The sequence below is a fragment of the Anoplophora glabripennis genome, unplaced genomic scaffold, assembly GCF_000390285.2.
Source record: "Anoplophora glabripennis isolate ALB-LARVAE unplaced genomic scaffold, Agla_2.0 scaffold309, whole genome shotgun sequence".
Classification (NCBI taxonomy): Eukaryota; Metazoa; Arthropoda; class Insecta; order Coleoptera; family Cerambycidae; genus Anoplophora; species Anoplophora glabripennis.
The window spans coordinates 211,701-237,734 of NW_019416391.1; the positions used below are offsets into that span (position 1 = coordinate 211,701).

At 32.4% G+C, this 26,034-nt stretch overlaps 1 protein-coding gene across 5 annotated transcripts in view; it reads right to left on the reverse strand.

Moving 5' to 3' along the window:
• Nucleotides 1-26,034, reverse strand: part of LOC108908570 (Niemann-Pick C1 protein) — a 65,527-nt gene that overhangs the window by 2,009 nt on the left and 37,484 nt on the right. For 2 of the 5 annotated variants that reach the window (XM_018712640.2, XM_018712638.2), the window contains 5 exons: nucleotides 19,890-20,027; nucleotides 17,413-17,642; nucleotides 16,915-17,354; nucleotides 8,917-10,295; nucleotides 6,133-6,960 (listed from right to left, as the gene is read on the reverse strand). In XM_018712640.2, coding sequence (XP_018568156.1) covers nucleotides 6,133-6,960; nucleotides 8,917-10,295; nucleotides 16,915-17,354; nucleotides 17,413-17,642; nucleotides 19,890-20,027 — 3,015 coding nt within the window. Of the gene's footprint in view, nucleotides 1-2,665; nucleotides 2,746-6,132; nucleotides 6,961-8,916; nucleotides 10,296-16,914; nucleotides 17,355-17,412; nucleotides 17,643-19,889; nucleotides 20,028-26,034 lie in introns of all 5 variants that reach the window. The other 3 variants (XM_018712642.2, XM_018712641.2, XM_018712639.2) reach the window with 2 other exon arrangements.

Consider the following 26,034-nt stretch of genomic DNA (forward strand, 5'->3'; position numbering starts at 1 on the left):
ACAATAGCGGCAAAATCAATTGAATTTACTGATAAAATCCTATTTATTCCTTTCCTTGCGAAATTCTTTCAAGTTTTTGTCCGTTTTTGTCAATGCCACCGTGACAGTCGCATTGTGCCAGGTCAGATTTTACAGTGGACCAGTTTCCAGTGCCATGCAGAAGTGTATTTTTAAATCATTTTTGAATTGTCCTTTTTGATTTTTTCTTTACAAAATTTTATTTGTAGAGCCCTGTACATCGAATATTTTTTTTTTGGATAAATTCTGAATCACCCTGTATAAAAGAAATTGATTCTTACAGCTGCCGTTTAGGGTATTTTTATTACATAACTTGATTTTTATATTCAATAAATACGAGCAACTCAGAACTATTTAGGTCTCATTAAATGTGAATGTATAAGAATAATTGCAGATTACGTAAGAAAATAATAATTCTGTTTGAAAATGTTTGCGAGCATAAAAATGTCTAACATAAGTGACCAAATTACAAAAACATTTTGCTGATTTACAGTGATGGAACAGTAAGAAAACAACACGTGTATGAAACAACTTTGTTAAGCTGGAGTTTCTATCCAGTGTAAAACGGTTGCCATCGAAAATCAAATGTACTCGTACATGAAATTTGCTCTTACAGCTTCCGAATAGACTATTTTTATTACATGACATAAGTGGGTGTGTAATATTCGAATCTGTGTGACTGATAATGAACAATTTCGATTATTATGCCAGAAATATATACTAAATGATAGTGGTTTTAAGACTCTCATGACTTGTGCTGATATTTAAAGTGCCATGGTTTTTCGGGTTGATATGCCATGTCCTATGCACCTCGTCACCACCAATTACATACTACATTGCACTTCTTTCTAAGGCCAACTATGAACGGAACCGCTCCTTAGGCCAATGGTCCCCTGAGATGTTCCGTAGTGGATTCTGTAACCACAACTCTTCCAATGGAAATATCGGATGCAACCAACGGCAAGAACTGAAATCAACATCAGGACGGGCCTAGGGGTTCTAATAGTTTTCCCCGCACAGAGCCTACCTCGAAAACAACAAGTGCAGGTCAAAGATTCCTAGTTGCGGCTAAGGAAGTACAATGTGTCTGTAACAGGCGGCTACCAGGTATATAGCCCATGGCATAACAATCCAAAAAACCATTGTAAATAGCCATAACTCTGAAGCTGTGGACTGTATTCTCAAATTTATAGCATAAAACAAAAAAACTGAAAGTAATATAAGATCCGGCTTAAGTAAACAAAAAATTTACATTGCAAACGAAATTACAGTTAGGAAAATTTATAAAGTAGAGCACGTTTTTATCACATTGATTGAGCAAAATGTGCTGCAGTTTTCTCTAATGGTCTCTAATAAATGTTGTGTTTGAAGATCACTACCGAACCAATTATAACATGCTAAGGTACACCTTTTACTTGCAGTAAAATGAAACGGTGATAATTTAACACATTTAAATAGTTAAATTATTTTTAAATTTATTAGTGACGCCACTGACTTTGCACACAAATGTCAAACCCTATGTGCAACATTGTAGCATATCCTGAATAACAGATTACAATTTATCTGTTTAAATAATATGGCGATACAACAACAACAATCCATGTATATCTTTATCTCAACTATTTGCTTACACGTCTTTTAATGATATCCAGATATTACACAGAAATCAAATAAAAACCGAGACTTTAAAGTTATGCGCTAATTCTTTTTTGTTTTTCTAAAAGTTAATCCTGACTTACATTTTTTAGTATAGGTACACGGCTGGAAAATCCACACAGTCCATCTGCCTTTACGTGAGAGTGACAAAGTAAGTCATAGAAATCCGTACGATAGACAAGGATGGCTATATTGAAGACGTTTCATAATCTGAATAGTCAATAGGATGTGCTCGGTTAGAAGTGGGAGCGACTATTCAGATTATACGTCTTCACTATACCCATCCTTGTCTATCGCACCGATTTCTTTACTTTGTCGTTCTCATGTAAAGGCAGATGGGCCATGTACCGTTGCCAGCCGTGTATAACCTTAATATATTTAAGAACTTATTTACAAAAATACCAAAAATATTACTTGGTATTTCTTATAAAATTCTTACCAAAGAAAAAAATGACGTGAGGAGACTGGTCGGTAACTAGTTTTGTAGAAATATATGCATGTTATCTCAAAATCATCTTGTATATGACATGTAACTTACAATTAGTTAAAAAACGTTAGTTTTTAAAATTGATTAAACATTAAGGGAAATATTGTTATTTAAGTTAATAAAAAATTATTAAGTTAATAAAAAATTATACTGAGCATCCAAAATTGCTGTTAAGGAACAATATAAGTGACTTGTATTTTTTGACATAAAATTTGAAATTAAAATCAAATGTGTTTTTAATTCAACTTCAAATTAAATATATTGCCCCGTACTAGCACTTCGGGAATATTTTAAGAATTCAACTTTTTTTTATTTTTTAATAAAATTATGTCTCAACGAAATAGGATGATCCTAGGATTTATCTGTAGGCAAGAAGAATAACAGCTAGAAATAATAAAAAAAAAATAGACTGACGTCACCAGGGAATGCATAACAAAAATACAGCAGGATCTCGTGGAATGAAACTGCGAATGATATCTACAAAATAGAGACAAATAATCTTACTCTGCCGAATTGTGTTTCCTGGAAATGCTCCCCGTTTAAAGTCCTTTGTTTCGCCAATTTCTCTTTATTCATGGGTGATCCTGCATGACAAACATCAAAACCCGTATGATTATCACAAGCAAATACAATTTTTTGCCAAATTAAACAAAAAGAAAATATACCAGGCTCAGAAAACAAATATGTACAACAACGAAACTAATTTTTCTTATATACAGCGGGACTCAACATTTAATTTATTTCTGTGATTAACAAACTGCTGAAATTTAGTAAATATCTCAAACAAATGTTGAGTACCCAACTGCAGAGTAACATTTTTGCCTATTACAGAAAAAAGAAGTTATTCAATTTATGGATAATTCACAAGAAAAATGACTTCCAAGTTCCAAAGAAAAACTTGCTTATTGCAAAAATGTATATATAAACGAGATAAAGAATTATAACACTCAAGGTTTTAAAAACACGTTTGATAATTAAAAAATTATTTTTTCTCAACGAGCACTCTGATTTAAGTATTAGAATATAAATGAATAACTTCTTAGTTACACAATTAGTTGTATGGAAAATGAAATTAGACACAATGTAAAAGCAACAGAACAGAAGACTGCAGGCACATGCATTTTGTGACAATTTTATACACACACCACATTTTTATTATTCACTTGGCAACTTTTTTTATCTTCATGTTTACAGTACAAATTTTCTCAAACTAATTAAGCTTTCGGGCTAAAATTTTTACAACTTTATAGGTGCAAAGAGCTTCAAAAATGCTGAATTACAAGTGTCTGCGATGAAAATTGTATTAATTATTAGAAATTGAAAAAACTGCTTTTTTCGACTATTTTTGAGCTCTCGCGCATAAACAAATTATCGAAATTTAATCGGACTTGTCTCATTTTATAGGTTTATTTAATACCTACCTTTTTTGTATAAACCTTTTTTCGCTATGAATAACAGTTTTTTTACGCAAGTCAAAAAACCACTATTCCATAACTTTGACCATTGTTTAAATAAAGTTTCCCAACTAGTCTCGAGTTGATTTTTTGAAATTTTGTTTATAACACGTTTCCGAACAATATTCCGCAGAGAAACTTCTAATAGTATTTTTTTCCCGAAACAGGTTTTCATGTCTATAATGACTGGATTAAATTTTGTATATTTGAATTTAAATGACATTTTGACAAAAAGTCAGACTACTTTTTAGATATAAAAAGTATGTACTCATTTTATATTGAGCCTAGCCACACTTTTCTGCATATATGCAGCGACCTTTTTGTTTATAAGCTCCCAACGAATTAACTGATTGAGGAAATAGGTTGAATGCCAAAAGTAGACCGCATCTAACGTGATACAATGAACTTTAACATAGTGTTGCATTCTCTGAAAATGACCTTTGAGGTAGGTTCTTCAGGCTAACTTGATGGTTTATGTTATGGTAATGATATGTTTATGGTAATCAAATATGGTACAAAAGTGATTGAGACCAAGCCCAACTTGACAGCTCTGGAAATAGCCGAGATATTATAGTCGAAAATTTATTACCATTATTATTACAACCATTACCACCATTATTTTACAAATACTTTTACGTTTCGTTCATCAAAATCGGTTCTTTGGTTCATAAATTTCATTGACCGTGTAAAAAGCGTAGTTTAGATTTTTCTAAAATATTTTCACATGAATTTTTTTAATTTTTAATTGCTGATTATTGTGTGAAAAGAGCGCAATTTCCTTTTGTAATTTGTGAGAGATCCTTTCCTCTACATTTTTCATAACAGATAAACTTTTAATAAACAATTTTAGTTTTTTATTTAGGTATCTCAACATCTATGAAAAAAATATATATATAAATCAATCAAATTGATCCTTCTATCAAAAGGATCAGTTATTTTAATAATATTTTTGCCAAAAGTTTTACACTGCTTTTTCAGTATGACAAAAACTTCATATATTTTCGATTCAATCCACAAATCATATGCATAGAAAATATTTAAAACCTGCTTAGAATCTTTTTAAGCAAGCATTTTAGTATTTTGGTAAAGTACATTCATAGATACAAGAGAACGATTAACTGCATACCAGCAAATTTTTCGTTTTTTATTTCTCATTTCCGTAAAAATAATTTCAATTTGACGAAACTTGGTGAAAGTATACCTTCCTTTGTCTTAAATAACCTCAAATTTTTTTAGATAAAATAATTAAGAAGATTACGAGATATTCATTTTTTCGGGTCTGAAGCACTTTTTCTTCAAAGAAAAATTCTACTTAGAAAAATCATCGTACAGAGTTCTGCCGGTGATAATTTTTTTCGTTTTGACAATATACTTTTTAATGAAATAAAAAAATCTGTAATCACAGTTCAAAAACCTGCTCAAAAATGCAAAAAAAAACAAAATTAATGACTTGCAGCAATGAATTTTTCAGTAATTGTTGATAATTAGTTTAAATTAAAAAAAAAATCAAAAACTACACCAATCTGGAAAAAATACAAAAAAGACCCAGAGCTTTATTTTTGTACATTATTGCTATAAACATAAGTCGAATAGTGAATAAATAAAATAAATAATAATTATTTTTTTTGTACGATTTGTGTACTTATTTTTTTTTTAATTTTGGAGAATTCATAGATATACAGTGTCCAGTCCAAGTAAGGATAGAAAACAGTAAGAGATATGGGGTGGCTCAGATTAGGAAAAAGTTGTGTTTTTTTATACCTAACAATATGCCGTTTAGAAAGTTTTAAAATTCCGGGTATTTCCGGAGATATCCGGAGAAACCCGAAATTTTGCAAAATTGTTTAATTTTTTTCTGGCGCTATTTGAAAACGAATTTTAATATAAATTACATATTTACAATGCCACTTTTTTCGCTCTATACAATGGCGTCAACATTTTTGCAATCCGACGTTTTGTCTTCGAGGGCCCCTCATCGGGTTAATTTTTTTAAATACGTCGCTGCTATTTTTATAACAAAATCTAGTCATTTCTATTTCTGAATTAGAGGATATTACTATTGTAATCGTTTAAAAAGTTTTTAGCTTGCCTTGGCTATCATTTAAAATTTTTCCTGAGTACGGCAGGCAGTCAGTCAGTCATTCTCTTAAATACAAGAATGTACTTTATATTACCACAATACCTTGTTTTTACCAGAAGGATCTACAATTATAAAATTTTTTTTTTTACCTAATTATTATGTCCACCCTGTATATACTTCGTTTTTATAAATGCACTAAATAAATTCCATCATATGAAAGTAAAAAACTTTTAATTTGGAAATAGTAATACATCATTAATCATTCTCTGTCTGTAAACGGTAAATCGTTAGTGTTCAAAGACCCGGCATTTCATCAAATGTCTTCAATAACGCACGTAAAATTACAAAAAAGCATTACCAAGCCCGACAATGAACAAAGTAAAGGGTTAGAATCAAAGCCGCCACCAAAGAGAGGTACATGCATTTCTCGAACTTACCTATGAAACTCAGCAGTACGGGAAGGAATACCAATCCGTGCGCCGCGCCATAGAGCACAATCCCCAGATACATCCTGAAGTAGAACACCTGGAAAATCTGAGATTTCGCGAAGTATAGCACGATGATGCCCCCGAACTTGGTCAACGTGATCCCGGAGAAAATCGAGCTTCCCATGCGAGTCAAGGCGTCGGCGGCCCTCTCCACCCTCGTGGGTTTAACGGAAACCGAGAAACTGTGAACCAAATGCGAACAGAACTCCACCGATATACCAACGGCCATCACGAGATTTACTAGAGACACCGCGTTGAGGGTTATGTGCCACCAGTACATGAGTCCGCCGAGATTGACCAATATCATCGTGATGGTTATGAGAACGACGAGACTGGAGAATATATCCAAGCCCATGAGTAAGAAGGTGACGATGAAAATGGCGAGCAAGCTCACTCCCAGGCTTTGCAAGGTGTCAGGCCACATGGTGAGATACTGCTCGTAGAAAACGTAGAAGACGGAATAGGGGAACACTTCCACCCCTATAGTGTTTGTGATGTTGGCAGAGATTTTTCTGGCTGCCCGCAAACCTTCGTAGAAATCAGCCGAGCTCTTCATAATCGTGTGGTAAGCCATAAAGTAGGAAGCGCCTACAGTAGACAACTTAGTGTCCGGATTGGTTTTGTAATTGACTCCTGGCCCGTAGGCAGCATGACCTCCTTTGGCACAGTCTGAGTCGGGGTTATCTCGGAGGAAGAACGAAACGTATCGTTCAAAGTCTTCCGCCACGGGTCGATGGTTGTCTGAACGGTAGTTTATTTCGCAAGTGTCGCAGTCCGCTGAAAAATAAAAATTGTCTGAATCTTAGATCTTTTTATTTTACGAGAAGAAACGTGAGATAATTTTGGGTTTTGAGAATTTAAAAGAAATAATATTTATCAAATCCTAAGAAGAGAACCGAGGTTGACATCCTATTTTTTTATTGGAAATGGTGTGCCCTCTTTACACTGAACACCGACATTGTATACAAACATTTAATATTCGGACAATTTAATGTGTGTACATAAGGAATATATTTGTTGGAAAATATTCAATATTGGACGAATACAAACGTTTGCCATTTTAAGTTGATAAATTAACAGACATGGACTTGAATAACTTCTCTAGCTCTGTAAATAATTAGCTTTCAAACAAATATAACATTCACAAACAAATATTCATACAAATCATAAATATTCTTCTATACAAGTGTGGAATATAAATTATAGCATGCAAAAATCAGTTTAGATTTATTTGCAAGTAATAATTCCTCTAGATATTTTAGATATTGTCTAAGGACATGCTGCTTTAGCAAGTGAATACTTGTGAATATTCATATTACTCACAAATGTAAATGTGAACTGGAAATCAAACAGTTCGAATAATCAGTTTAGATCTGTTTGCAAATAATAATTTCTCTAGGGATTTTAGGTTAACACAGTACTTTAGCAAATATTCGTATTCGTTCACTAGTGAATATTCAAGAATTCACGAATCCTCATCTATACAATTGTGGCATGGAAACCAAAAAACCCAAATATTCGGTATAGATCTGTGCACATATATATTTTTTAAATAATTTAGATAATATGTAAAGACATATTGTTTTGTCAAATATTTGTATTTTGATTTTGTATACAAACGTTCATTATCGAATATTTATAGAATTTACGAATATTTCATACATGAAAAATGTGAATTGGAAATCAAACAGTTCGAAGAATCAGTTTAGATCTGTTTGCAAATAATAATTTCTATAAGGATTTTAGGTAACACAGTGCTTTAGCAAATATTCGTATTCGTTCACTGGCAAATATTCAAGAATCCTCGTCTATACAATTGTGGCATGGAAACCAAAGTACCCAAATTACCCAATTATTTTTTTAAAGAATTTAGATAATATGTAAAGATATACTGTTTTGTCAAATATTTGTTTTTTGTAAACAAACGTTCATTTTCGAATATTTATAGAATTTACGAATGAATATTCATTCATACATAAAAACTGTAAATTGGAAATCGAACGGTTCAAAGAATCAGTTTAGATCTGTTTGCAAATAATAATTTCTCTAAGGATTTTAGGTAACACAGTATTTTAGCAAATATTCGTATTCGTTCACTAGCGAATATCAAGAATTCACGAATCCTCATCTATACAATTGTGGCATGGAAACCAAAGGACCCAAATTTTCGGTATAGATCTGTGCAAATCATTATTTCTTTAATGAATTTAGATAATATAAAGACATACTGTTTTGTCAAATATTTGTATTTTGTATACAAATATTCATTTTCGAATATTTATAGAATTTACTAATATTCTTTAGCAAATGAATATTCATACATGAATATTGACCAATGAATATTCCTATTATTCATAAACGTTAGTATGAATCTGAAATCAAACTGTTCGAATAATCAATCTAGATCTGTTTGCAAATAATAATGTCTAAAGATAAACTGTTAATTTTTTTTAATTTAATATGTACTACTTTAGCAAATATTCGTATTCGTTCACAAGCGAATATTCAGATCTGCTCAAATTAATTATTTCTTTAAAGATTTTAATGTTTTAAGACAGACCGCTTTGGCAAATTTTTGTATACAAACGTTCATTCATAGAATTCATGAATTGGTCTTTATCGAAGGGTCAAATATGACCTTAAATATGTAAAGATAGTTGCTTTATCAAATATTCAGAATATGCAGAACTGAATAAGTCAAGGTAAGGAAAATAAAAAAGTTTATCAACTTACAGTCACTGTGTGGACAAAAACTCCCTGTGGTTTCGTTATACTTGCAACAACTCTCTGCTGCCACGGACCAATCGATATAGTCATCCAACCAGCTGGAACTGGGTCTGGAGATGAACGAAGTTTCGGGAACCTTACTAGCAACGAAAACTTGCGTCACCAGCGAGTCAATGTTACAGTACTGCCCACCGCATAACAAATTCTGCGCTTCGGGCTGGCTGTAGTTCAATCCACCCTTTACCACGAAGTACATCGGGGGTCCGATACTCAAGTAATCCTTCAGATATTTGAAATATTTCAGTACGAAGCTATCCTCCGGCATTGACAGTTCCTGGTCGAGTCCGATTTCTATGTGCGGCACAACCGCAATCGACGAACAGAGCCATCCGAAGAACACTATCATGACGACACACCTCACCACTTTGTTCATTAGAATAGGGACGTAGATGGATTTGAAGAATGTGTAAAGCATGCCCTCTTGCCTGGCGGCGTCGGGGTCAGGTTCGTTCTTTTTAGAGCCTTGAACGCAGCAGCATATGTCGAATCGATTGCTCGCTTGCCGTATGGTATCGAGTGATAGGAGGCTCACGAAGCAAGTGATTTGCAGGATGAAGTCAAACAGAAGGGCCATACCAGCGTAGAGAGCGAAGGCTCTCACTGCCGGCATGTCGGAAAGTCCTCCTAAGAAGAAACAGCAACTCTCGGAAACACTTGTCAGAAGCATAGAGGGACCTACTTGGCCCAGAGTACGGCCGATATGTTGGGCGTGGGTCTCGGAAGGCCTCTTCTTGTCGCGTTGGTGCGTTTGAACTAAAATGAATATGTTATCGACTCCCACGGCGAGAACCAAGAACGGAATGACCTCTATGATGATTAGAGTAGCCGGCAACCCGCAGAATCCAAACAGCCCCACTGATGAAACAACCGAAGCTAATACGATTATAACACCTCCCAAACCTAGAGTGACTTTGCTGTCGATCAGCAACCTGGAGCAACTGTTAACCTGTCCTAAAGACACGGCAATATAAGCGAACATAATGAGATACGAGATTAAGATGGTTACTACGTCAGACTGACTTTCTCTATCCAATTCGTCCTCTATAGATCTCTCCGAGGTGAAGGCTACGTCCATAAACTCGGGCTTCTCGGTTGCCGTCCAGTTTTTCATGAAGGCTATAAATTCCTTTTCCCATTCCAAGGCGGGCACCAATCTGCTTTTGTTATGGTAGTTATCGACTAGGAACGTCAAGATAATCGCCGTGGCATTTTCATAGTGCGGGTCTTTTGCCAGAGTTTCTCCTGGCTGTAAGAAACCACCGAGGGCTATCGCTGGGTCTACAGGACCCCCGTACTTGGCGAGACAGTCCGGGTTGTAGATATTTCTGCAAAAAATGTTAAATTTCAAAATAACTAAAATATTTATCAAGTTTAATGTTTAATGCCCCTTGTCTTTAGTGGTCAATAAATAAACAGGGTGTTTCTAAGGTTAAAAAATATTTTATGTTTAAACTTATGTCACATTCCAGCAAACTTCCAATTTCTAAATCACAACGTAAACGACCTCCGACATTAACCTAGCTTAGCTGAACTATACTACTGTCACTAAGTACAGTAGAAAAAGTACAAGTACAAAGAAAAAGAAATATGGTATATTTTCACTCTTTTTTTTAATCAGCCATTTCAGCAGCGAATCGGTAGTAAACATAACAAATTAATGCAAAATAAATAAAATCGTAACAAAATTAAACTGTGAACAGTTCGGAATGCTTACAAAGGGGAGCAACAAAGTTGGCTTCTGCTGTTCTGTTCATATGATGTCGCCAATTGTCTTTGCACATGCTATGATATGATAAGATGGTAAATGTGTTGAAAACAAACTGCCACATTAATTAGGCCAAATAGGAATGGCTGTATGCATTAAGTTTTCGACTTTATCACCAAGTTATTTAATTCAGTGTTTGGTGATGATTCAGTGAATTTTTGTGTTTTTATCTTCAAATTTCTATATCAGATTATGAAAAGGCATGTATACTCAACGTAAGAAAGAATTGACATGGTTAGAGCCTACTTTTTGTCAGGACAAAACAATGCTGTTGCAAGAATACGATACCGGATGGATAATCCCGACTTACAAGTACTGAATAGGACAGTGTTTGTAAGATTGGTTCAAAATTAAAGAGATTATAAGAGCCTTGAATGCTAATACACTAATGTTGGATGGGAACAAACTCGGAGAATGAAAAATTTGGAACCAGAAATTTTAAATGCCATTAAAGGGGGTCCTTCCAGTATTCGTTGATTTGTAACAAAATTTCAAATGTCACATTATAAACATCGAGTGAGTAGATTATTTTTGTGCATTTCATTTATCATTATTGATTACTCCTCGAGTTCTCTGCTAGGTTACTTGTTAAATATTGTTTCATAGTTTATCTTATTTAAAAGAAATAAATATTTGTTATTATGGCATCGTACGGCGTATAGCGAACACCTACTCAACAAAAGTTACATGTTAAAGAGCAGTACCTCACGGCAAGTGGATGGAAATTTGCTTTTTAATAACGTTTACTTTAAATATAAGATTTGACAACAATGCAAACCCAGTTTCCAATTGTGCACGAGCTGTGACTAAGGCACGGCGTTGTATGAGATCACATTAGCATGTCCAGAGGCGGGGTATCAAAACAACTAAGAGAGGATTGAAAAAAATGTTTTCATGATAGAATTTGAAAAAATAAACTATTGAAAATGTTTCTAAAGATCAAAGTTAGCCCCTGTATAAATATGACTTCCACTCAAAGTTATACCCTATGTCTATAATTTAATGCTAGTCGGGGTAATAGTGTGCAGAGTAGTCTTGCTATATCATCAGTTTCATGGTACCTGGGAAATAGCTATTTAGCCCTCTAAAAGTCTCATCTATATTTTCACTGTAGGTCTATCGTTTCCAAGATATGTAAAATCTTTTATAGACATTTCTTTTTTAGTTTATATTTTTTTAAAGCACTGTGTTTAGTTTGTGTAGTTAAGGTGAACTACATAATACAATCCACCTGACGGAATTTCAGAAAAACTTAAGTGTTTTTAATGATCAAAGAGTGACCACAAAAAAAGCCATTTTTCCGCCTGTTTTTGAGACTTTGACAGAGGTGACAGGGAAAGTCCTAAAAATATTCTAAAAATATTCAAATACTCGTCATGAAAAATGAAAATGAGCTTCACTTTCAGTTTTTCGAAAATTTTCGAAAATCACTCTTATTTAGATACACATTTATTTAGCAAATACTATACATACAAACGATTACATAAACTCAAACAACAAAAATCCTTAAAACAGAAATATATAAAAGTTTACCCGGTAGTGACCTAATGTAACTAACAATTAGCTTATTGAAATGATTAACCGGCCCATTACAATTTTTTATATATTCTGGTAGCTTATTGTATTGCATAAGACCCTGGTAAAACAAAGATTTACTAGTTTTTAATAAATTGTGTTTTTCTATATAAAAGTCATCCTTTTGGCGAGTGTTATAAACATGTCCATCTCTTACATAAGTTATTTTACTGTGCAAATAACTAGGTAAGAGCAAACTTTTTATTTTATATATACATTGCAACGTTCTTAACAAAATCCGTTGTTTTATGTTTATAAAATTTAATGCATTTAACATGTCCTGTATTGGAGTATATCTACTACACTGCAAAATAATCCTCATAGCTTTATTCTGCATTTTCTGTAGAGTCTGAATCTCATTGTTATTTAAAAATAATAAAATCGTTGAACAATATTCAAAATGTGGCGCAATTATCGTTTTATAAATGGTCAGTCTGGCAAAAAATGATAAATCCTTAGATATACGCCTTAAGAAATTAATTTTTTTGGCAACTTTTTTAACAATATATGCGGTATGTTGTTTAAAACACATACATTCATCCAACATCACACCCAGATATTTTATCTGATGGACTCTTTCTAGTTTCTCGTTATTTAATTTAATATAATCCTCTATCGAAATTTTATTCAATGTATGTTTTTTGCCTAATACTAACCACTTACATTTATCAATATTTACTTTCAAATTATTGTCACAAAGCCATGCATATAAATTATTTAGTTCCCCGTTAATATTTCTTATAATATCATTAACATTTTTACCAAACATATAAAGCATTGTGTCATCTGCAAACAGATGTATTTTGCAATCAGTTAAACAACAGAGAATGTCATTGATAAAAATAATAAATAATATAGGACCCAATACTGAGCCTTGAGGTACGCCATATTTAGTTTCCTTTCTTCCAGATACTCTCTCACCATATTTTGTTTTTTGTCCTCTTTTTGTTATGTAAGATGAAAACCACTGCAAAACATTTCCTCCAATTCCAATACTTCGTAACTTCGAGAGAAGAAGACCTCGATCAATGGTTTCGAATGCACGTTTAAAGTCTAGAAATACAGCCACTACTATAGTATCATTATCAATTCCCCGTACCCAGTCGTCCAAAATACACTGTAATGCAGTTTCACATGAATGCGCTCCTCGGAATCCTGATTGTACTGATATGATGATATTATTATTTTGTATGTAATTTATTAATTGTTCTTTAACTACCAATTCCAATACTTTTTCACAAACTGGCAATGAATTGATTGGTCGATATTGGTCACATAAAATAGTATTAATAACTTTTGGTATAGGTGTAACAAATGAATTAGTCCATGCATCTGGAAAAACGCCCGACTGAAGAGAACAATTAACCACATCCAAAAACCTGTTGCCGATGATTTCAAATGTGTCTTTAATAACATTTGTGGGAATCCCATCACATCCTGATTTATTTGGTAATGCATCAATAACTTTTCTCAATGCATTCATTTCTATGACTTTAAATTCGCGTAATCTACAATCAACTCCAAAGTCATGACTTGTGTACAAATCAAATTTTGGTATATCATGAATAATCTCTACCACACTCTCTATAAAATAGTCATTAAATTTTTCTGCAATCTCCAATTCATCCGATACTTCTTGTTCATTAAATTTAATACATTTAGAAACATGCTTTTTCCCTTTATTCATTTGTTTCAATGTTTTCCACATCAATTTCGAATCACCTTTACAATGGTCTATTTTGTTTTCATAATACTGTTTTTTCTCTTTTCTTATCATTGTAACTACCTTATTCCGTTTTTCTTTGAATGAATTCCATTCCTCTTCTCTTCCTGTAATTCTAGCTGCTTCATATTGTCTATCTCGTTCTTTCATAGCCACTAAAATTTCTTCTGTAATCCACATTTTATTTGCATATTTGATTGGAACTACAATTTCCTTTATGGGACAAACATTATTAAGACTATTTTTAATGCAGTTAATTAAATTTTCCGCCAACACATTAATGTTTGCACTGTCATTGTTCCACTCAGTATTAATTAAAATTTCTTGTAGGGCATCCTTGTTATAGTTTTTAAAACTTCTGTAACATTTCTTTATACGATATGTGTTATTATTACTCTTTACTGGAAAATGTATGGTTATGTAAGCATGATCCGTTATCTTTGGTGTATGATGCACTTTATGTGTTATAGTATCACAATTAGTTATTAGCAGATCAATCAAAGTTGCAGTGTTCTGTGTAATTCTAGTTGGTTCCCCTACTAACTGTATAAATCCATTTTCCATAATAATTCTCGATAACTGTGTTGAATAACATGTGTCCCTCAACATATCTATGTTAAAGTCTCCTGTTATAATACTGTCTATATTACTAGAGCTGTATTCTTCTATCAGACTCTCCAAATTGTTCAAAAAATCCGCTGTACTTGCACTTGGCGAATGATATATCCCTATTATATTATAATTGTCCGTATTTATTTGCACTTGCACTCCCACACACCAAAGATTGTGTTCGACTGTAAAATTTTTTATATTGTAGAAGGACATTTCATTTTTAATATATAATATAACTCCTCCTGTGTGTGTGCTTTTGGAGTAACAAATTTCTGGTTTATAACCATCTATTTCAATTTCAGATATCTGTATATCATTTGTAACGTGAGTCTCTGTTAAACAAACTACATTTGGTTGTAAAGTATGTATAAGTAGTTCTATTTCCTCTTTATTATGTAGAAAGCCTTGTGTGTTCAAGGTTAAACATTGATGTTTACGATGATGTATTCTATCTTTGAAATTTGCTAATTGCTATTGATCATCCAAATAATCAATTTTCCTTTTGATGCTGTTTAATATTCTTATATAGCAAGGACATTTTGGATCTAATGCATTATGATTATCTTTTATCTTTATTTTATACTTTTCAATTGCATTGCTACAGTTTATGCACTTATTATATCTGTCTTTACATTCTCCTGTATGTTCCAATGAACATTTATAACATATATTGTTATTTTTACAGTCCTTGGCCATATGGTTGAAGCCTAAACACTTAAAACATCTAACAACATGAACATAATCATAAGCTTTGCCTCTCGACCATCCTATAAAAATTTTGCCCTTGTTTAACAGTATATTATGTGTCTTTGAGTCAGCTTCTAGTATTAATGTAATTTCTCTATTTGCTTTTTTTATCCTTTTTATTATTTTCAAATGAAATCCTTCTTCTGATCCATGTTCTGTTAAATTTTGATCTTTTATTGCATTCAAGAGATTGTCATCTGTGTCATCGTCTTCCTCATTTACTCCAATAATTTTAATTCTTGGATATTTCAAATTTGGTTTTCTAATATCATAATCCCCTGACATTTCCTCACATATTTTATTCTGAATTTTCTCTCGAGCTTCTTCATTCCCACATCTTATTACCACTTGACCCCGATGCGCTTCCCTCAATCCAGCAACTCCAGCACCTAATCTACTTGGATCAATCTTCTCCTTAATCTCTTTTTTTGTTTTATCACTACTTTGTACTTCCTTTGGTTTGACAATTAAAACTGGGTCTTTGCTATTAGAAGTATTTTTCCCATTTACTTTATTGCCTGTTACTGTCTGGGAGTATAATGGTTTTGTGTTTACATTACTTTTTATTTCTATCACTGCTGATTCTATAACATTACTCTGTTTTGTACTTTTTTCTTCTAATTTCTCAAATTTTTTTGTCAGCATCAGTAGTTCTTCAGTGAGAATTTCTATCCTACTTGTTTGCTTCTTCACCACTGTATTGAGCTTCTTGATTTCCTCTATTATTTCTTTTTTTTGGTTCATCTTCCAAGCAATTTTTACAATAGAACTTCAAAATTCTTCCTTTTATTAACTTCATGCATTTAATTTCTGATGCAGTCAATCTTGAACACTCTGTACATATCTTTGCCTCACACTGATCACAGCTCCACAAATGCTCAACATTGAAGTCCTCCCCACAAAGGCCACAGTCTGTCATTGTTATATTAATGTGATCATCACCCCAATATTTTTAGGTTTTTCAATAAGTAAATTTAATTTAGGGGTTGAAAAGACAAAAAAAAGTGAACAAATTAATCAACAGTTGTAAAACCCCAAATATTTCTATGTTGTTATCAAAATAATATTACGAACGTGAAAATATCTAATTTCGTATTTGATACGATCTTGTCCGGATTGAAAATCAGCCCATAATATCCCTAAAGGGTGAAATCATCCCCTAAACGCCTAAAAATGCAAAAAATATATTAAAAGTTACAATTTTTTTTCTTTTTCTTTTATACGTATACGGTTGAACTTATGGGTATTTTCCTTCGGATCTAGTGATTGTGGGTTATTAACGGTTTTGTCTTTTCAACCCCTAAATAAGGATAATTTTCGAAAAACTGAAAGTGATGCTCATTTTCATTTTTCATGACGAGTTTTTGGATATTTTTAGGATTTTTCCTGTCGCCTCTGTCAAGGTCTCAAAAACAGGCGGATTTTGCGGTCACTCTTTAATCTCTGTATGAATATGACACCTAGTCAATGTTACACCCTGCATAATTCTATAATTAAATATCAAACTATAAAGTCAACTTACCCTGCACACGTCAAAAAGTGGTCCAAGTAATTGGTTGTGAAATTGGCTGGATCTAGCCCAGTACTATTGAAGGTGTCCATGTTGTCTTGATAGTAGCCCCAGATACTTTGGACCACGCACTCTTCGACATTAGTTTCAGTGTCATCCTCACTTCTCAGAGGCGCAAAACATATTTTATCGTAACTGTATGGCGTATTGCGCCCGATGGCCTTGATTTTTTCTTGCAATGCAAACACGGCTTTTAGAAAAGTATTATTGAAAGCCGGTCCGAAAGTGACGATGCCTTTTGACGTATTATGGCGAATTTTGTCAAGATTTACGGCCTTTATTATAATCTGCTCGTTTCTATAAAATGGTTCGAAATGACTGTCGTAGTAATCTTTCTCAACGCGGCTGCGAGATGATGGCGCGGCCCATAGCTCGACGGGATCTGTTGTAATCTAAATAAAAAAATATATATATTTTCTCATTCCGTCGAACTAGAATCTGTTAACTTACGTTCAAATATTTTATCCCATGTCCTAAACCGACAAAGACGCACAGACCTAAGAATAATATAAGCCACGGTCTTTCTGCACAGTAAGTTCCCCACCATTCGAAGATTTTCTGAAGATAAGTATCGGTGTTTGCACCCAATTTTTCAATGAATGATGACGGATGGTCATAGTCATTCGTCGCCTTGTTGACGGAATGTGTGTCCATCTCATGACCAATCTCAGACGTTATACCTATTTAAGAAAAGTTTTTTTACAGATATTTTGTTAAACAATACAGTGTGCGAGAAAATAATTATTCAGCATAATTTTTAGTAATATTAGACACTTTTTTACGTTAAATATTCATATTTATAAAAATGCTACTGGAAAACAAACATACAACAAAAACCTTTTAGTATTCTGATTTTTGGAATGACATAGAAGTCGGACTGAAAATCAATTACGTCAGAAAGCAGATATATTTTTTTAACTATTATAACTGCAGTAAATATCCAGGTGTAAATAAATTAAATTTAACGTACAACTGATTTTAACTCTGTGCCAGGTTTTTATATTTCTGAACATTTTCAATTATTTGTTACGCCAGTTAGCGTTGTAATAATATTTGCTAAGTAGTATCCATGGTGATAAGGCTAAAAAACAATCAATAATCCGACAAAGTAAACTAATATTACTAGTAACAAAAGAACAAGGTCAACAATATTGATAAAATTGGTATGTCGAAAGGTAATTTGTTAAATAGAAAATGTTGAAGGTATTTTGTGTACATTTGTACAGAGGGAGTCATTCGAAGGGATCTTAAGTACCTTACCTCAGAAATTTTAAAGATAAAAAAAATTGCAATCAGAAATTTTATTTGTTCGTATGATTGGACATAATTTTCTTCAGATTTTTGACAACCATGTGTTGTTACGTTATGAGTTTAAGAGAAATTAAAAATAAACTTCATGGCTATAGGGCCAATAAGTATAACTACTTTCTTTTAATACGATTTGTTATTGGCTGAATTTTTCTGCTTTCAAATAATATCTAATGTCATTATTTCTACAAATATGGGAAATAAAAAAAAATATTGTTTCTCGGTTGTATGGCATTGGCACCGTCTTGTTGAAACCACATGTCGTCTACATCATTATCTTGCAATTTAGGAACAAAAAACTGGATTATCATGTCTCGATAGCGAGACCATTAACTGTTTTTGCCCGATCAGCCGCATTTTTAAGGAAGAATGCTCCGATGATGCCAACAGCCCACAATCCGCACCAAACAGTGACACATTGTGAATACATTTGTTTCTCAATGATCATTCTCAGATATCTGAACCCGAAATGCGACAATTTTGTCGAATAACGAAGCTATCAATCCAAACCTTCACTATTTTTTAAATTGCTCGGCGTGTCATTTTTAATAATCTATCAGTTGTCACACTGTCTTTTTTTTCCATTGATAACACTTTAACGTACAAATGGTGCAATAATCAAATCTTGCGTGAATTTTGGGACACCCGATACAATTAATTTTAATATAAAACACTGTATTTTCCATATTTCTCATATTTGTTGAAATAATGTAAACATATTACTAGAAAAAAAAAACATTTCTAGGCCATAGCCATAGTATGGTTTCCATTAAAAAAAAATTAAACCTGTTTGTGACTATGTTATCTATTAAAACTAATATCATCAATACGCAGAAAATGTCACAGAAATGAATATCAATCCTTCCTTGAGAACAAATTAGTCGTCAAATTTATCATTTGGCTGTAGAATTTCTTTTAAATATCGAACTTGAGAAATAGTTATTAATTTCTTTTTTAATTTGGTATTCTGAGAAATCCCATTGAAACTGACTCATTCTGTACAATATAATATGAATTACATTACCTGATATTTCAAGCAAATGAGAAGCTTAGGTCAACTAATACTAAAAGATAAATCTGTAAATTCGTTATTTCCTCCTACTCTAAATTTTAAACTGTACTTACCATAAAAAAAAAGAAAAAAATTGTAAGTAACTGTTAGTCACTCTGCGTGCTTTAAAATTTAAACTACTACCCAAAGCACCCCAATATCATGCATGCATAGTAGATTGATGATACTTCAAGTGTTTTGTCGATATCGACTGCACATGAAAATTACTAGACCATCAAAAAGTCAATGGTAAATGAAAAATATTCAATAAAGAAGTGCACTACATAATTACAGTTCTCCCATGAATGCTGTCCTTGAACTTTCAGCATCTAGCACATGCACTAGTTTCAGAAATTTCTTTTATATAATACCGTAAATAAAAAAAGATGCAATAATAGAAAATTTGTAATCGGTACATTGAAAATTATCCCTGAAAGTGTTTGTCTTAGTTGCCCAAATGTAAACTTTGAAGATTAATTTTGCGAGTTTCATGCTCTAGTATTAACTACCAATGGACCGAATTAGCAATTTTTTTTTGATGAGCCAAGAAAAATGTCAATAAACGTACTAGATCTCTTCGACGATTGAAGCGGACTATCCTCTCCATCTCCTAAAGCCACCTGGGAGGAATGACGTTCACTGGCGGCCAACCTACGGGCAACTACCGCCCTCAACTCCTCAGATCTGTGCCCGGTCACCAAACCCACTGTAACCAACCATAACCCGAACATTCCACCATATATCCACAAAAAATCTTTGCAAGAACTTCTATGCTCACAGTAACTAGTAGGACAGTGAATTAATTTTGAGGGATTTATAATAAATGGCGCAGCTATATCGCGTTGGACAATTCAGTAACTATATTCAGGTCAAAGCTCTGTCATTAAGTTTTACTTTTTATCTCTGAAGATGTCGAATAACAACCCAACAAAATACCATTTGCGGGAAGTGTTACTTTTCCAGTTTAATTCAAAGAAAAATGCCGTTGAAAGTAATCTAGTGCTGTTGGAAGCTTATGGTAAACATACTCTATAAATAAAAAGGTATGATATTTTAGAAACGCACCGAAAAAGTTCGAAGATAAGGAATAGGAAGCATTACTCAACCAAGATTCATGTCAAACGCAAGATGAACTTGCTGAATTGTTATATGTTGGTGGAACAACAGTTTCCAAACGTTTAAATGCACTTGGTACGATTCACATCGTATCGTGAAAAGCATGGTAATTGGATGCCATACCAATTGAAGCCGAGAGATATTGAATGGCAATTATTCAGGTGTAAATAAATGCTTCAATGGCGAAATAGAAAAGGTTTTTTTGCATTGTATCGCCGCTGGCGATGAAAAATGGATATGCTGTGAAAATCCTAAGCGTAGAAAATCATGGGTATTGCCTGTCATGCGTCAACATTGACGGGAAGACCGAATATTCATAGTTCGAAGTTTTTGCTCTGTATTTGGTGGAACCAGCTTGGTGTTGTGTACTACGAGCTGCTTCAACCGAATAAAAATATCACTGGTGAGCGCTACCGAATACAATTGATGCTTTTGAGTTGTGCATTGAAGGAAAAATGACAACAATTCAAACAAAGGCATGGTAATGTCAAAAAATTACTTGAAACGCTGAAATGGGATGTTTTATCCCACCCCCCATATTCACCAGATATTGGTCTAGATCTTGTTCCGATCCATCGTTTCCAATCTTACAAAAATATGAAAAATGGATCGATTGATGGATAGCCTCAAAAGATGAGTTGTTCTTTCGACGTGAAATGCATATGCTGCCAGAAAGATGGGAAAAAGTAGGGGCTAAAAATGGACAATACTTTGAAATATAATAATGTACACAATTGTTCACAAGAAAGCCTTGAATTTACAAAAAAATCCCTCAAAATTAATTCACAGTCCTTGTATTTAATAGGTCAAAATTTCATAAACAGCTTTTGTAATTTTGTTAAATTTGTGTTGATACATATTAATAATATTCATAATTTATCACTGAAGACGAGAACCCATATTCCGTGAAAATAAATTCAAAGTAGTTCCTTTAGTCACTTGAGGGCATTAAAGATGTAAACAATTTTTGTTTCCAAATAACTCCAAAATGTGTTGTCCGATTTAAATGAAGTACTTGTGTATCAGTTACAACTTTAATTCTTTCGAGATCTTAACTGTTTACTATATTGTGTGGTGTTGTTGAATGCTGGACGGGGCTTTAGTCAGCAGAGTAGTTATATCCCACAATATCATTAGTTAAACACTACAGTTATTTTAAGTTCTTTCTCTCTTTTTAATAATTTTTTATTTGATCAGTATTTTCGAATACGTTGTGTGTTGTATTACTGCATTGACTTTGTATCCTGTAACTGGGCATTTGCCTGGATATGTAGTGAAATAAATAAAAAAATAAATAAATTTCAAGAAAAAGCAGTGATCAAAAAGAAGCTACCATGTATTTTCACATTTAATGTATTAATATTTGCATATTCTTAGAAATATACAAATTTGCAAGAGTGAAAGAACTTGAATAATGTTGTTATCCGAGTAATAAAAAAAGATAAGTACCAAAGCCAGTTGCAAAAAAATTATGAACATATTTGCTTAAGAGGGGATGTATTTTGCCACAAAATGACATCTATACTGGTGATGTAACGAATGCTAATTTTTGGGCATTCGTGAATGCAAATATCTGTCGCCGATATTCGTGAATGCAAAAGCGAATGGTCAGTTTTAGTATCTAATGTTAAAGTAAATGCTGATAAAAGATATAATGCAAGGTTACCTTAGTGAAAGAGAAAAAAATGTGTAAGAAAAAACTTTTCTATTAAAAATGCCAAGGAATTAATATGTTTTTCTTATTTAATATTATTTTCACATTTAATGTATTAATATTTGCATATTCTTAGAAATACACAAATTTGCAAGAGTGAAAGAACTTGAATAATGTTGTTATCCGAGTAATAAAAAAAGATAAGTACCAAAGCCAGTTGCAAAAAAATTATGAACATATTTGCTTAAGAGGGGATGTATTTTGCCACAAAATGACATCTATACTAGTGATGTAACGAATGCCAATTTTTGGGCATTCGTGAATGCGAATATCTGTCGCCGATATTCGTGAATGCAAAAGCGAATAGTCAATTTTAGTACCTAATGTTAAAGTAAATGCTGATAAAAGATATAATTGCAAGGTCACCTTAGTGAAAAAATTGTGTTATTTTTAAAAAAATTAGTAAGAAAAACTTTTCTATCAAAAATATTAAAAAATTAATAATTTTTGTCTTATTTATTACTTTAACATAAAAAAAAATAATATGATTTTTTTCTGATATTCATATTTCCAAAATATTCACGTGAATATTGCAAATGCAAATGTGAATATATTCGTTACATCACTAATTTATTCAGCATACAATTTTCATTTAAATCGGGTAAAATGTTGGAGTTATTTGGGGAAATATTGGCAAAATTTTTTGCCAATTTTGTCGCGCCTAGCTGGCAAGGATGCAACTTTAAATCATCTTTTTTCCCGTCAATCATCTGTGAATCATCTGTGATAGTTCCATGTACAGTTGTTGTGGACAGTGAAAAGTTTGCCTAAATTGATTAGGGTTTTAATACTCGTATTTATGTTCTTTAAACTTCTTAGGTGGATACCATCTTTTGTCCACAACTATACGATGGAATGTTGAGATCTCTATAAAAATTAATTGAAATTACGAGCGTTAGAAATTCTTATGCAAATATTTCCCAAAAAATATGTACAGATATACTTAAATACAGGAGATAACTGCTATGATAAAAACCTTAAATGGAAAACTTTCCATGTCAACAGAATAATCAAACAAAATCAGTATACCACGNTAATTGAAATTACGAGCGTTAGAAATTCTTATGCAAATATTTCCCAAAAAATATGTACAGATATACTTAAATACAGGAGATAACTGCTATGATAAAAACCTTAAATGGAAAACTTTCCATGTCAACAGAATAATCAAACAAAATCAGTATACCACGTATTTAAGTACAGAAATTAAGAATTATCGTTTAAAAATGATTGTTGTAATGAAGAACACAGAACAGAAACAACTACACAAAAACATATTACTGTGTGATGAGGAACATATTAACAATGTAAAAGAAATAATGTTTTATGCTGTTAAACCAATTCACGAGATTGGCAGAAACATTGTTAAATTATTAATAATTATTGTTACACAATTACATCCCAATTTAGTACAACTAAATAAAAAAGTAAGAAACGTGTTAGCTTGCATTTTTTTTAAATATACATTAAATTACGACACTATAAACAAAAATACACTTCATATCAAAATTAAGGTACAACTAAAAATGGGTCCCAATTTCAAAGTTCATTTACTTGCAGATACCCAATTTAATTTTGACAATTTATTTTTCTCGTTTTTCGAGCCACACCATTTGGGTTTCAGTTATTGTAAGGCATACAAGGTAATTTGATGATGAATAACTTGCCAAAGAAATATTTAACCTATCTTTTTTATTTTGAGGTTCCCGTGCCTTCTAGGATAGAGAAACAAATGGTTTTTATGTATTTTATTTACTTTTTGTCAAAATACCAAATTATCTACTTTTGCAAAGATTTTGACGTATTCACTGACAATGTCAAAAGTTTAGGTAATTAAAAATGCGATTTTTAGAAGAGGTATGTTTGAAACACTGATTAATTGAAATGAAGGCTATGTCACTCCGTTTTTTCTCGGTTACTTCAAATCGAGAAGCAGACAGGTCCAGTTTTTCTTCGGCAACTTTGCCATCATTTGACACCTTATATATCTCAAGATAACACCCATAACAAACAGTAATAATAGAAAAAGATCAATAACAAGAAATATCAATCAATACTTCTAATCAGGAAAAAATTGCAGATGGCTCGAAACTTGATACGGATTTTTTCTGGATCAATGTCTTTCCATTTTTTTCTGAATGTTTTTTCAGTATTGTCAAACGAAAGAAGTAAACACTGATGGTTTCTAAGTTGTTTTACCCATATCGTCATTGATTTTTTTTTATTATTATCTCTATTACGTCTTAAGTTGTATTTTATAATAAACTGTGCATCTCATTAATAACAGAGATAATGATGTGAATTAAAACTGCAATTGTTCAGGAAAGATAGAACTACAGTTTGATTCATATACAGGGTGGTCGCGACGTAATGGGCCAAAATTCATGGGTAGATTCCCCAAGTAAAAATATTGCGAATAGCCGAACTTACCTTAGTCCAAAAGTTGATAGTTAAAGAGATACAGGGTGTTAAATGTAAAATATTATTTCAGTTTTTTTTAATTTATTCCTTAACAAATGCAAATATCCTCACAAAATTTTGGGGATTGGAGTTCGTTGAGTAGAGGAATTGAAATCTGTTCACATTTTGGTTAAAGTTCATAGAGGGCGCTAGCTGCAGTAGATTGAATGTGTTAAAAACGACATAACTTTTTTGTACTTTAAGGTATCTCATCTTTGGTAACAAATTCTTATTTTTCAACTTTTTTTACACAAAAAAGGTATACTTTATTAAAGTAGCTATCTCGCACCGTTTTCGAGATATTTGGCTTTGAAACTTCCAATGCTGTTGCATTAAATTACAATTAAGTACCTACAGGTATTATTAATTTAGCGGTAAAGTTTCTTAAGTAGGATTTGGACGAAAATCAAATAATTGACGTCTTCCACTTGTCTTATTGCTGTCATTTGTATGCTAATTTCTATTAAGTATTATTCGTATCTAATTAAAATTACATCTTAGCTTACAAATTAAATTGTATACTCGTATACATAAATGTGAGATAGAATGCCGAGGTTTTCGTTTTTGGAGTTACATGAAATCAGTTGTTTATGGAGAAACTATAAACACTTGAGAAGAACTTTAGTAGCAGGTTTTAAATGCTGCAAAGTCATTTCGCATTAAGGATTTATACTTTAAAATAAGACAATCTTTTAATAAACGTGTTGATAAATGTATTGAAGTTAGAGGTGGATATTTTAAGCAATTATTGTCAAAAAGGCATATTTTTTTACTAATGTTTACTATTTTACTGTTCATTACAATTTTTAATTCTAAATAAACCCTTGTTTTTGACATTTCTAAATTATTTTAATTATTTCAACTATTAGCATTGGAAGTTTCAAAGCCAAATATCTCGGAAACGGTGCGAGACAGCTACTTTCATAAAGTCTACCTTTTTTGTGTAAAAATAGTTGGAAAATAAGAATTTGTAACCAAAGATGAGATACCTTAAAGCACAAAAAAGTTATGTCGTTTTTAACACATTCAATCTACTGCAGCTAGCGCCCTCTATGAACTTTAACCAAAATGTGAACAGATTTCAATTCCTCTACTCAACGAACTCCAATCCCCAAAATTTTGTGAGGATATTTGCATTTGTTAAGGAATAAATTAAAAAAACTGAAATAATATTTTACATTTAACACCCTGTATCTCTTTAACTATCAACTTTTGGACTAAGGTAAGTTTGGCTAAATTGCAATATTTTTACTTGGGGAATCTTCCCATGAATTTTGGCCCATTACGTCGCGACCACCCTGTATATGCTCACTATTTAAACTGACGGTATGTCAGTACCCTGTAGGGTACTACAGGGTGTTTGTTTCTACCTTAGCATTGTATCTAAAAAATAAACCTAGGATTGAAAATAAAAAGGTCGTGT